This window comes from Amblyomma mixtum, chromosome 1 (assembly GCF_055824585.1).
Source record: "Amblyomma mixtum isolate Tamu chromosome 1, ASM5582458v1, whole genome shotgun sequence".
NCBI classification, from domain to species: domain Eukaryota; kingdom Metazoa; phylum Arthropoda; class Arachnida; order Ixodida; family Ixodidae; genus Amblyomma; species Amblyomma mixtum.
The window spans coordinates 200,164,217-200,177,886 of record NC_143012.1 but is presented as its reverse complement, the minus strand read 5'-3'; the positions used below and the strand labels follow the sequence as shown (position 1 = coordinate 200,177,886).

The 13,670-nt window shown below is 41.5% G+C and overlaps 1 protein-coding gene across 5 annotated transcripts in view; it reads left to right on the top strand.

The window, feature by feature from the left end:
* The window catches only part of LOC149370532 (uncharacterized), a 64,408-nt gene that overhangs the window by 15,932 nt on the left and 34,806 nt on the right, over positions 1 to 13,670 (top strand). For 4 of the 5 annotated variants that reach the window (XM_089562120.1, XM_089562128.1, XM_089562115.1 and 1 more), the window contains exons 3-5: positions 2,424 to 2,564; positions 4,371 to 4,516; positions 6,534 to 6,644. In XM_089562120.1, the coding sequence (XP_089418246.1) occupies positions 2,424 to 2,564; positions 4,371 to 4,516; positions 6,534 to 6,644 (398 nt within the window). The remainder of the gene's footprint in view (positions 1 to 2,423; positions 2,565 to 4,370; positions 4,517 to 6,533; positions 6,645 to 13,670) is intronic. The other variant, XM_089562135.1, reaches the window with a different exon arrangement.

The window sequence follows — 13,670 nt, the reverse complement described above, 5'->3', positions numbered from 1 at the left end:
AAATCACTTTTAAGCGAAATAGCGAAGCGGTGTCCAAACTGACTCATTTCTGCTCCTGAGCTGTACACAGGTTAAGTTTCTCAATAGAGATATACTAATTGTTATATATACTGAATGTATTTCTTAAAATAGCCTAGTCGCATTGGGACGTTAAACCCTATAAACCAAACCAAACCTAAAAATAGTGTGGATTTCAATACGCGTTGAGCATATAGTAAGCATTTTTTTGCGAGTCACCAATCCTAAGGCGAAGGTTCAGAAACGCAATAGATTCTGTAATTCGAGAGTAGGCGGCCGTAAGAAAGTAGATATTCGGCCACATACAAGCTCGCTATGCTTCTTGCGTGAATTGATATTGTAAAAAATAATTTGTTTCTTAATTTGTTTTCCAAAGGATTTTTCTTCTCGGCGAAGTACACCTACACTGCATTCGAAATGAACGTAAAGGCAAGAAAAATGACACAGAAATAAGCGTAATTTCAATTCCAAGTGGTTGCAGCAATCCAGAAATTACACATTTCGGGCAAAATTCTTGGCTTTATATAGACTATGTTCTTGAAAAGTTTGGATCTCTACAACGCTATTGCCATTTGCTCTAGTAAAATAATGTCGAGTATTTATACGCTCGAGATTTGCTACCCTTGACAATAATTTAGGAAGTTTTCGTGATATATCACCTCTCCGCAAATGCTGTTGTCTCGTATATTACTCCAGCTGATCGAAATAGAATCACACTCTCTCTAAGAATGCAACAACTGAAGAACTTGTATGCCTTAGGAATGAGGACGAGAGGTTAGCATGAATTCCAGCCCCTACACTGTGACTCGTAGGGGCTACACTGTGACTTTACTCCTCCTTCCTTTCTTGTTTGATATTTCATTTGTGATTTTAACTTTTTGTATTTCTCACTTTGTACATTTTGCTGCATTTTGTTTCCTTGCATTTTGTGTTTTTCCCACTCCTTCCATAGCGCATATAAATTGCGCTGCAGTATGTATAAATGAATAAATAAATAAATAAATAAATAAATAAATAAATAAATAAATAAATAAATAAATGTGTAAATAAATAAATAAAACAAGTGCTACATATTTTTGTCTCAAACGTATTTTTATCACAGTGAAACAGTGTTTTATGTCGAGTAATTGTACATAAACTTTTAAGCCATGGCACAAAACCTCAAGGCGAAATCACTTCAGAAGTGGGGCAAGGCTGAGCATGCGCCCACGAGGAGGCCTACACCTGTTTGAAGTAGTGATACACTTTCTAAGATGAACATTCATTAGAGCTAAGTGATACTTTATTGAAATAACAGGTTCATAATGGTTTCGATCAAATTTTTTTCATAAACTGTCCTATCGACGAACACACAACACATTCCGCGGGTCACAAGCATATTGCAAACCAGTAAGTCGTAGGACAATGTAAGAAATCAAATAAATCAAGGTCTTCTCCGAGGCATTGTAGAAAATATATTTGACATTTTTCGAAGCGCTAAAACAACAAGGACGCAGAGAGAACAGACAGGGACGAGCGCTGTCCCTGTCTGTTCCCTCTGCGTCCTTGTTGTTTTAGCGCTTCGAAAAATGTCAAATCTGCACCAACTTGCCCGACCCGCTACCCTTCAGAAAATATATGTTTTCGCAAGTTATGGTAATGCTCAATTGCATCTGGAGCATTAGAGGAATGACAGTTCGCTGAGGACACAAGAATGCTCTTTCTCTGAAGCCATGATTTCACGGACGCTTCCTCTCAGTGTAGATGGCAAAAATACTCATGGTGAATAGTAAAAGTAACAGTTTTCCTACATGTTCAATTGTATTAAGTTGCAGCAAGCCGAACTATATTATGCTTTAAATGGTCCGAGCGAAGAACTTAGAAAGAAAATCATTGCAGAATTCTTTCCACGGGAGTGAAAGCTAGTTTTCAGCGTAGCGTAAAAGGAATACGAAAAAAACGTTAACCAATTACACGCCTTCCATAAAACCCGATAAACACGGACAAGAACAGAAGTTTGAATGTGCAATCGTTATGAGGAAAGCATTACTCAGCTATGACTGCAGAAGCGCGCGAACTGTCGCATAGGGAGAGTCTCAAAAGAACATGCATGAAACAGTTTTGACCGCATAAATATAGACTGAACCTGTCCATCAGCGCCAACGTCTCTGAAAAGATAATCGCTCCTATTTCTCTCAAAGGCGAACCTCACAGTGAATTCACATTTAAATATTGAAGCCGGTAAATATGAACCCTGTCGCTGAGAACAATCTACCAAACCTACTGCGTTTGCGCGAGAGGACGGTGCGTATCACTTACCCCAAGACCTCAAAAACAGATGACAAGACTAACTCAAAGATGCAGTTGAAGAGTATGAATGCCGTAGTGCATGCCAGGCTTCACACATCTTTTTTCTTCCACTATAGTGTCGACTAATGGCCACAAGAAAGTACAGTGCGACTTCGAGTTTGACAGCTGTGGCTGGATACCGGCTGGCGGATGGAAGCGGAAGCAAAAGATTCCAGTGGACGACGTCATGGACGTCCACTCTGGACCATTGAATTCAGGTAGGTTGATTCTGCTTCAGTAGATTTGTCGGGGCTTTATAACAATAACTATAACCGTCCTCTATATGAGGCGGTGTAAAACCAACGCCATCGGTAGCTTTTACTGAGCCCCAGAGTACATCGATGCAGAGTACTTCATGTCTAGTCATGGAATAGTTACAGATTCTGCTTCAGTAGATTTGTAGGGGCTTTATAACAATAACTATAACCGTCCTATACATGAGGCGGTGTAAAACCAATGCCATCGGTAACTTTTACTGAGCCCCAGAGTACTTCGATACAGAGTATTTCATGTCTAATCATGGAATAGTTACAGATGAGCGGCGCTACGATAGGCAGCTGAGCTGCTTTCGGATTTGGTGCGACCTTTGATTAGCTTACTTCTTATATATGCAAAAGCCCGTTTCAACGAAGGAGAAATTTATAGGTGGGTGATCATCTACCGAAAGTAAAATAAGGCCATTCGCATGCATATACGGCAATAAAAGCAGTTGCAACCGTCGCGTCAGATTCATATAAGCAGGAGAGCACTCTCTGCAGCGAGCCTGTCTCAACCGATTGAATGATTGAATGGCATGCTTTATTCTTAGAGGAACAATTCAGTTTTATCGTTCATATTTCAGAGCGGAGCTCTTTGGATATTTAAAATTAACTTGAGTTTAGTTACTTGACCTATAGATCAAGTGTTTAAATTTTATTCTGAGTAAACTTGTCGAACGTAGTCAAGAAATTTCGCCAAAGTGGAATCCTAAATGAGAATGGAAACAAAAGGCGAATAAGTGCAAATATTTTATGAGAGCAGCATCCAGTCGAAAGTGAAAAAAATATACCACTCCAAAGTCATATGAACATACGGCTGTGAGAGCCAAGAAGCTGTTTTTCAATGCTTCAAATCATCCTACCTCCGCCGTCATGACTCCCGCTGAGAGTTGCAATTGTTCTGATTGCAAACTATCCCACTGCTGGCGGTGTAAGGACTGCGTGACTTCGAAATCAATAATTATCTTTGTTTTAACGCATGTAGCAAAGTTGAGTGAGTTTGTAGTTGCTGCCTGAAAGCATGGGAGGTGCAGCTGACCTCCTTGAAAATAGTCCCAGCCCATACGAGTATGTAGTAGTAAACCTCAGCTGGAAGCTCGCTTTCGGAAAAGTCCTCACCACTGACCGGGAATATCGGCAGCAAGTCGCCCTTTGAAAGTTAGTTGCTGTGGGGGCGCTCTAAAACGTATGGCGGACTTTGGATTATGCTATAAAGATGAGCCGTACTCGCACGCTACGTTATAAGGCTGGTGGAATAAATCTCCCCATTTCTTTCAATGCAAGTTACATGTAATGGTGATGACTGTCACCGGTGATGACAACATCACTGCGCGCACGCGCATACTGGATTGTCCAGAGCATTCCTATTCACTTGCTTCTGTATATTCAGCCACTGAGTGTGCTGTTACGACAGGTTTGTCGCTGCGCGGTTATGCCCATAATCAAAAATTTCATAATATGTACAAAATCGCTTGAGCCTGAGTGGGCGCGCCTGGAAAAGGGCCTAACGTTGCCTAACGCAGTAGATAGTAAGAAATTATGACCCTCGCGTTGTGAAGAGCGCGAATTCATATCGGCGTACATGCCATCAGGAGTAATTTGCGTCTGGCACATTGAGCCTAACTAATCCACTTTAAGACATTTTGCCAACCCGAGCCGAGGGTTCTTCAACAAGCTTTCGGTTACCATTCAGTTGAAACTGAATGTAAACTTGTGTAAATCATTTCGACAGGGTTGTCTTCGAAGATGTACTCTTTTTATTTGCAGAGTACATTATGGAATCCTTACCTGAAACTTCACCTTCGCCTGGTGCCACGCTAATAAGCCCGCCAAAACTTGGTGGGCTCCAACCACAGTGCCTTGAGTTCTGGTACAGGACTTACCGTACCAGTAATATCGACGCCCACCTGCAGGTGACTTCGACAAGCATGATGGTTTATGTGATTTAATACGACTGCCATTCTTGGACTCCCAAAGTCGTTTCCCCATAACAGTTCAGGAGGTTTCTACGAAGAAACCAAGCCAGAAGGCTGCTCACAATGCTCCTATTGCTACACAATATCTGAAAAAGCGGTTCCGTGGGTGCGCACTGGGTGCGACACAAAAACTTGGGGGCCTCCTTCACCACATTCTCAACGAATACAATTCCCCACCAGTTAGGTTGCCTGCCGCGATGTCTACAATGGGTGACTAATAGTCTTGGGGTTTTCTCGCCATAACTCCACTTGGGGGCCTCCTTCACCACATTCTCAACGAATACAATTCCCCAGCAGTTAGGTTGCCTGCCGCGATGTCTACAATGGGTGACTAATAGTCTTGGGGTTTTCTCGCCATAACTCCGGTTGGAACCGGTCCATGGTAGACATGAGTCTTCAGGTTCTAGAATGTTCGAGTAGCTTCCATCACGGTATGATTTCGGATTATGCTACTCCGGCACTCTGATCCACCTTAATCCGCCCACTAATCAACCTTAACCAATTTTCTTGGGAGTGCTCAATTCCAAATAATGCGGTTTCTTTGATATTTTGGGAGTGGGCCAACTTACAACTTTTTAGGGGTCCTCGGACTTTTATAATCTGCGGTGGCTCAATACTTGTCCACTGATGGTAGCGTGGTGTTCATGACAAGGCCCTCTCAATCGCATTCAAAGTTCCCGGGGAGTGCTGTGCTCATACTGGCGCAGTGGGCAGCAGTTAAGCGACGCGGCACTGGTCCTGCGGATGGCGGTTTCAAACACTGTCACCGGTACGCAGATTTCTCTTCCCGAGTTCCTCTTCCCTAGTCCTGCCCATAAAGTTTGCCATCAGCTTACGCATCAAGTGCGCTGCATTTTGAATAATCATGTCGGTCTACGCAAGGGTCGAGTCAGAAACTCAGTTCACGCATTAGCCCTAAGCAACCTCTACATACAATGCCATATCTTACTCTAACCTGTCATCAAAGATCTCAGACTCCGGTTGCGCTTCGGACATTGTAAATGACCGCGCTTAACTTTCCCATTCACACGTCGACTGAGCGCCTGTAGTCTACAGGACGGCTCCTGCGCCTGGGAGGCCTCATACAACGACATCGTGACTGGCGAGTCTTTCTAGCATACAACAGAGAGACTATACTAGACCAAGTCGCTCTGAAACCGTTTCACTGCCCTATCTTTTACTCCTCTTTCTCCGCTTCCATATATCCTCCGAATCGACCCCATTCAATAAAACGCTGCAGCCGATACCCACCCAGGCCGACGGTCCTCTCGCGTTACCAATCAAACCATCCTATTGATTCCACGATCGTATACGCAGACGCATCATGAACACACACTGGAGCAGGTGCTTATGGAAAAATAAATTATTTAAAAAAGATTCGAATGAGATTGTTAAAGAATACATATAGCATTGCAATGCTTTCTCATTAAAAGCTTAAATGTTTCTTAAATATTGTGCTTTCGCAATACTCGCACGTAAGTTCCTTCAGTGGCCCTGGCAATTGCTTGCGATGTTAATCAAAACAGTAAAATAACTCACGATCATTACACAGCGCACTGCAGAAGCGGTTCGTTTCTTTCACACATGCCCGCAGCTGACGATTATTTATGGAACTTAAATCGACTCTTCTGAGCCCTATATTGTCATTGCACTCATGAAGGAAGCACAATTTCTCTAAAGTTTACATTTTGGAACCATGCAGCTATTGCATGTTTATGAAGCTACTCTAGGAAATGTGATTTTACTCGTGTAGAAACAGAAGGCGTTGCCTTGTAAGCTTTTATCCCGCAGAAGCTATGGTGCAATCAGCATCAACATGGTATTGAAGACAAAGACCAGCGGTAGGTGGCAACGTTCATATGAGGATGAGACTGACTTAAAGATACTTTGTGCATCTCTTGAGCGCTGTATTTTCAGTGCAGCTTTCTATCCACATATCTTGGTCTCACCGCAGGTGGAGCTGTGGGTTGAGGGCGCAAACGAGATAGTCTGGAGGGGAACCCCGCTCGTTGGTGGTGACTTGACCCTTGGACGAGTGCAGATCACGCAACAGAAATATTTCCAGGTAAAACGCACTGTTTCATAAACATAGACACCATCTTGTGCAAAGTTTTGTGCCCTCAATCCCCTAAATGTCGATTACACCTCCGCTTGGGGCCCATCTCAAAGGCAAGTCGACCACTTCTTTAGCAGCGTTCAGCCTGTAGCCTTTTCGCCCTCTCAGTATTGATAGAAAGAAAACAACTGACTACGAGTAAGCCAAAACATTCTTCCATGTTTCTGTCAATAAACAAAAAACTATGCGTCACAATACGGAAACCCTAGTAGTCGACCACTGAGGATGGCGTTCGCGGCCTTCATTTCAAATTCAAATTGAAATTAAAATTGAGTTTATTCCCGTTCAAAACAACGAAGGGGGCTCGAACAAAAGTGAAGCAAGTCCACTTGATGACGTTCGAGCCCCATTTTCATGGCATTCCGTGACGACCAAATTCTAGTTAAACTATAGATACATTTACAGATTGTAGAACAGAACAAAAAATGTTAATTATGCACAGAAAATCTAACAAAATAATTTACACTATGCCGTTATGCAATTCCAAGTGCAATGTTAATAGAAATAAGTACGTATAGAAATAATATCGGTGGACCAAAGCAAAAGAAGTATTAATTATACAAAGCAAGCCCGACAAAACAATTCACACAGTGAAATTATACAATTGTTGGTTGGATATGTTGGGAGTGCAAGTTGGGAGTGAAAGCATTTATTTCACCGCAACAAAAGCATAAACATCAGGCAGTGAGAATGATCACATTACGTAAATGTAAACAGTAGTGCTTGTGAAGGTGTTAGTATATTCAGTGACTTGATTCTAGCTCTTCAAGGGAAGCCTTTTACCTTGGAAATGTTAGCGCGGTTTATAGCAGTTTGAGCTGTGAAGTTTGTTTAATAATTTGGGAATGGCGTAACATTTGTTAACGTCGGGAAATATGAATTTCCCAAAGCTGTGAAAATCGCAAGCCACGGCAACCTGATGACATGCTTATTTGTGCTATTGCACTAAGTTCTTGTTGGTTACTGCGGAGTTGTTCGTAATTTTTTGCCAATATCTGTGAGTATAAGCAATGGACACTTGTTATTCGAAGCTGAGTAAAACATTCTTCCGTATGTGCTTGGGGGTCAGACCCTAAAATATGACGGACTTTCTTGTAATATATGTATACGATTTATATTAGTTGTGGTTGTTGTCTCCCATGCAAGAAAGCAATAGTTTACATGAGCACATAGTAATGCACTGTATATATGTAGTTATGGCTTGAGGTAAGAACGATTGAAATTTTGCGAAAATTCCAACTGATTTATATATCTTTGTTAAAACATAATTGATGTGGTTGTCCCATGACATGTTTTTTGTGTAGATGTACCCCTGATGTTTTAATTGTGTTTACTACTTGTATTGCCTCTGATCCTAAGGTAATACCCAAGGTGTGCTGTATCTGGGACTGCCTGGGAGAAAAAAATGAAGGCTTTTGTTTTCTTAGCGTTAACTTCAAGGGAGTTCGCAGTGCTTCATTTATGAAGATTTTGCAGCGCGTCGTTTATTTCAGCCTCCAGCACTGGAAAGTTACATTTTAGAAATAATATGGTGGTGTCATCTGCCTATGATACCAAATGAGCAAGTGGGCTAATTCTAATGATGTCATTCACGTAAACGTTGAACAAGAGAGGCCAAAGAATGCTTCCCTGGGGTACGCCAGTTTTATTTTAACTGCGCGATGACAGGCGGTCAATTATTGAAGCTCTTTGCATTCGATGTTTAAAGTATGATGTTTTAAGTGATAGAACTGTTTCTGTTATTCCATATATTTCAAGTTTTTTTAACAATGTTTGGTGTTTATACGATGAAAAGCTTTTGAGTAATCTATGTATTTACCAACTATAGTTTCTTTTTCTTCAAATGCTTTTAATATTAATTCTTTCTGCTTTAGTAGAGCTAACTGTGTTGATTTCTATTTACGAAAGTCAAATTCTGTAGCTGCTAATATGTTGTGCTTTCCGACAAATTTGGTGATGCGAGTGTGAATTATTTTTTCTAATCCTTTTGAGAAAATCGTTAGCAGCGAGATCTGGAAGTAGTTAGACAAACTGTTGCGATCTCCACCTTTGAAAACTGTTACTACTTTAGAAATTCGCATCTTAGCTGCGAAAACGCTTGTGGTGAGGGCTTGATGGAATATATATATAGGTAAGATGTGGAGCTAGCAGGTCCAGTGCGGACTTATAGGCCATATTTGATAATTATGAATATCACATGCAGAACTGTTACCTAGGGACATAAATGCTTCAAATACTGCACTCTCATATACAGGACAAAGAAAGACAGTGTTTGGATTCTTAGTCATATTTCTCACTGCTTCCGCACAGTGACCACTGGTAACCCGATTTACAAAATGATTGTTAAATTCTTCAGCTAGTTGTTTCCCATCAATAACTTCCCCATTTAAGATTACTTCAAGGGGATCCTGATTAGAAGATTTTCGATTTAGCTGTTCGTTTAACCTCTTTCACATGATTTCTGATTTCATGTTATGACCTGCTTCAAAAAAGTCATATAGGTACTACTGTTTTTGACTCTGCTGTATGGGATTTGTTTTTTTTTCTATATATCTTTATTATTGTCCAATTCTCAGTTTCTCGTGTCGCTAAGAATTTTTTGAAGAACTTTTCTTTCTTTTTCATCAGTTTTAAACACTCCGTAGTAATCTATGACTCACGTCTTTTTTTGTGCGCTTCTTACGGTAACAAGATGGAATGATTGCGAATATGCTTCTAATATGATACTCAGAAAGTTATTATAGGCATCATCTGGTGATGACGAACGGTAGACTTGACTCCACTTTCCTTGTGCCAGTTTAAAACAAAAAGCCGTGATTGTTTCTTCATTAACGTTTTCATTTTTTCTCACCGTAAAGGTTATGGTAAGGGTACGTTTGGGCGCCGTTTTGTTAAGCAAGAATATCGGCAAGGCTCACTGATACTGCAAGAAAGTGCTTCTCCTAAAACATTATCTTCAGGCAAATTTGTTATAAATAAATCTGTTATTGTGCAAGAATTGATTGTTACCCTTGTGGGCATGTGAATCATGTTACTGAAGCCATGAGAGGCGAGTGCTGTTCGAAATAAGTGTTACGAGGTAGACGAGTTGAGAGAGTCTATGTTTGAATCTGACCCTAGGATTAATGTGTAGTTATTTTATTAGTTAATTCGAACAAGGCTTGAGGGTGACCTATAAAATCCCCCACACGCCCATGTGGCGGCCTGTACACTATAGCAAAAATACAGGGCTCATTAACTACAGCTAAAAATTCAATGCAATCATTAATCACTGTCAACTGCTTAAGTTGGTCAAACTGAATATATTTTATGATGTTCAGTTGCATTCCTCCACCCCGTGACATTGAGCGCTTGAATACAAACGTCTGATAATTTTTGTATGATATGGCGTGGCAGTCTGCAGAAGACCACGTTTCTGTTAAATAAATAAATAATAAAATAATAAAAACTTTCCTCAGCATAATAACATCGAAAGTAAACGTAAATTGAGCAAGAAATCAAGTCAGGACATCTTTGTTGCGGCTTGATCTTATATTCAAGTAAAAGCACTTGATACCCTTAATATTTCTAGTTTTGATAAGATCTCCAACCTTAGCATGCTGTGAAGCCATTTCAAACGATGAAGTAGAAAAGCAGGCAGTACTTTCCGTACTTTCCGGCAGTACTATTGAATCTTATCAATGTCGTTTTCACACACGAAGGACTTCTGATGTTTCATGTTTCCGCGCAAACACTTTTCCATCACGAACCCAACCAAATTTCCAATCGTATTTCTTTTTCTGTTTTTTGCCAAGCTATGGAGATTCTTCATGGTAGGGCAGAGGTGCTCATTAATATACAGTTTCAGAGTCATAAATATCCTAGGTTTTTGTTCGTTAGGTTAGTCGTTTTGGCTTCTGCGAGTGCAATGTGTTGCTTAGTGCGAGGCTTAAATTCAATGACTGTACTCTCTTTTTTGCTGTTGTCACGAGTGGGGACATGGTGATATCTTTAAATATCATTCTAACTGATATTTTCAATGATGGCATCTTCAATTTTGGAAAGGATTGATGGTGTGCTTTCGTCTGCTTGCTGCACTACTCCTTGAATTTCTATGTTTGTGCTGCTTGAGTATTGTTCCATTAACACTGCGCGTTTTTCAATTTCCTCATTTCTTCTTTCTATATTCGCACATCTTTCCTCAGAATTGGCATTTTCAGTGCTCAGATTCGCGTTTTTCACTTCTTTTGGAAGTTGCTGTTTTAGCGCTTCAATTTCAGCACGGGCAAAATCTAGGCTGTCGGTCAATCTTTTTTGCTCATTCCGAAGCTCTCAGATATCACTTTGTACGTCCCTTTCGAGTGTAAAGCGGGCAGTTTTTATTTCCTGCTGAAACTTTTGCTTTAACTGAGAGAACTCTTGCTTTGGCTCTTCTTTTATCTTGGCTAGTTCCTTTGCCATCGGGACTAGGCTCGCTACAGCAGATAAGAATACACACACGCACAGCGATACACACAGCTGTTATCAAATTGTCAATGTCGACGATCAGAAGGGCAATAAGGTTTAGAAAGAAAGTCGTTACACTAACCTGCAAAACGCAAGTAGTATATTTACACTCTGTTCTTCTACGTCGTCGCCAGTGCCAAGTGAGGGCCTCTGGCAGTAGGTGGCGGGTTATGTAGCTTCAGCCTTGTGACGTCAGTGCTGAATTCTTTGCCTTTCCGCTGGTAGCGTTGGTACACGCCTCCCGGTTTTTGATGGCGTCTTTACGTCGCTTGTTTTGTCACGTGCAGGGTTTTCGTCTAGCGCAAGATTAAGTTCGTGCAATCGTGAAGGCCTGATTAAGTTGGATATTCTTCGAAGCGTAATCCACCAATGCCCTAGTTAGGTGCTGTTAGATTGCTAGAACTCCCATTCCATACCGGACAGCCGGCCCAAAAATCGGTTTCTAAGAAGGCAAGGACACTTTGAAAGCCTCACATTTCGGCGAACGCCACAAGGGCACCGCGAAGAAGTGTGGGTGAAAGAAGGAAGTGAGGAAGAGGCTCCATTGCAGAAAGTTACCCAATAATTTCTACCACTAGGGGATCATTACGGTGCATTTACAATGCACTGCACACCGGAGCCTTGTGCATTTAGCTTCAATCGAAACTTGGTTGCCGCGGCCGGGATTGCACTCATGTCTTCAACCCCACCAGAAGAACGATCTGACCTCCGAGTACCCTGCCTAGGGCTGTTCTTGCAAGGAGCCCAGGTCGTAAGTATTGATGTGAATCCCTCCACAACAATGCGCATTCCTGTCTTTGCTTCACTTCGCACACTCCTTCCTTCTTTTCACTAAGGGCGGGGCTCAGTTCTCCAATGAGAGTACGACAAAAAGCTGCGTATTTTGTCCTTTAAAGCGTTGCAGTTGGCAAGTGCTTTAGCTTGGAAGGGGTGTAGGCGTGCCTTATTAATACCAGGTTTTTTTTTTTCCTGGAACAGCTAACGTAAATGTTTTTCTCGGCAGTAATCTTCAGGGAAAACAGCAGCAAAGAAAGACTGAATCCCAGGAAATTACGTAGCGAAATTGAGAGATGCCAACACCTGGAGAAAAACCAACCCCTTTTTCACATTATCAATTCAATGTGTATTTTGTCGTTAAAAGTGGCATTCAGCATTTACACTGTTATTTCAAATATTTATCATGCATTTTACATCTATATTAATGCTATCCTCAAGCCTGTAGATATGTAAACCATTTTCGTTTTGATGCAATTGTTGTGCGTCGTTAGGCATTGATTGACGAGTAAGCTATTTTGCAATGTAATCCACTGGAAATGCACGAGGACCTATAGAATACAAAAATTTATGTGCCCTCTGACGGGAGAACTTTCGCATCTGTGAAACTTAATCACTGTGGGCGGTTGGAATACTTGCTACAGTTTACATAAAGATTACAAATATTCTGGTGACACTCTGGACATGAAAGCACTTATTGCTGGTTCAGTGGAAAGCGTTCAAACGCCGCTTGCCTCCCGGATACTAAGAAGAGCATAACAGCGGAAGAAGGCATCACCACCTCGCACGCCATAAATAATGTTAGCTTTATTAACAACCCCCTCATGTCTTTTATGTAGTTTAATCAGCTGAGTTTTGTGACTACTGATTCCGCCTGCTCACAAAAAACGCGGGTGTAGGTTCCGATGTGATGTTGCATACTTTTCCAGATTTGTTCGTTTTATTTTTATAGAGCTCCTGACAACACCTTACTAAAAAGAGTGTAAATAATGGTCAGTGAAGCTAGTTCTGTTTAGAGCTGTTATCAGTTGTGTGCGCTCCCTAAGTTTCAAATAAAAATTTGTGCTAGGCCCTCCTTTTTCTCCAAATGGGGTGCACGGGAAAAGTGTCATTCAGTCGGAAAATACCAGCAAACCCTGTAAATTTTTTATTTGATGCAGTGAAATCACTCAGATTTCAAAGTGTGTAACATAACATACAACTAATATGAAGACGTGGCACGCCGGCACTACTACCATTCTGCAAGAAACGTTCCGACCATTACGTGCCGAAGGTTGCAGCCATGCTTGTTGAATCTGAAGGAATTTGAAACAATGATGACGATAAGGACTAATTTGCCCAAAAAGAACTAATTCGCCGCCAGGAGAAGTACTGGAGCAAGAAAGAGGGTGTTTACAGTGGCAGCTGCACACGCGTATTCCTCGACAACCCACATGCTCCTCGGCTGCCCAACCACGGCACCACCCCTGTCACTACCTTTGTCATCTTTGGGTGGTGCGCCAGCTCACCATTGATCACGTGACTACTCTCGGCATTCGTTCACAATTTCTTCACTGAACGGGATTCACGGTACTCCTCGAAACAACTGTCAGACACTGCACGAAGACTACATGAGAGACAAAATTCAAGGGGGCACTTTGTTGACCTAAAGTGTGGTGAGGCGAAAGCCTTAAGCGTGGTGTTGCTGCTTGTGTCAGTGATGTGTGGTGAAGATGT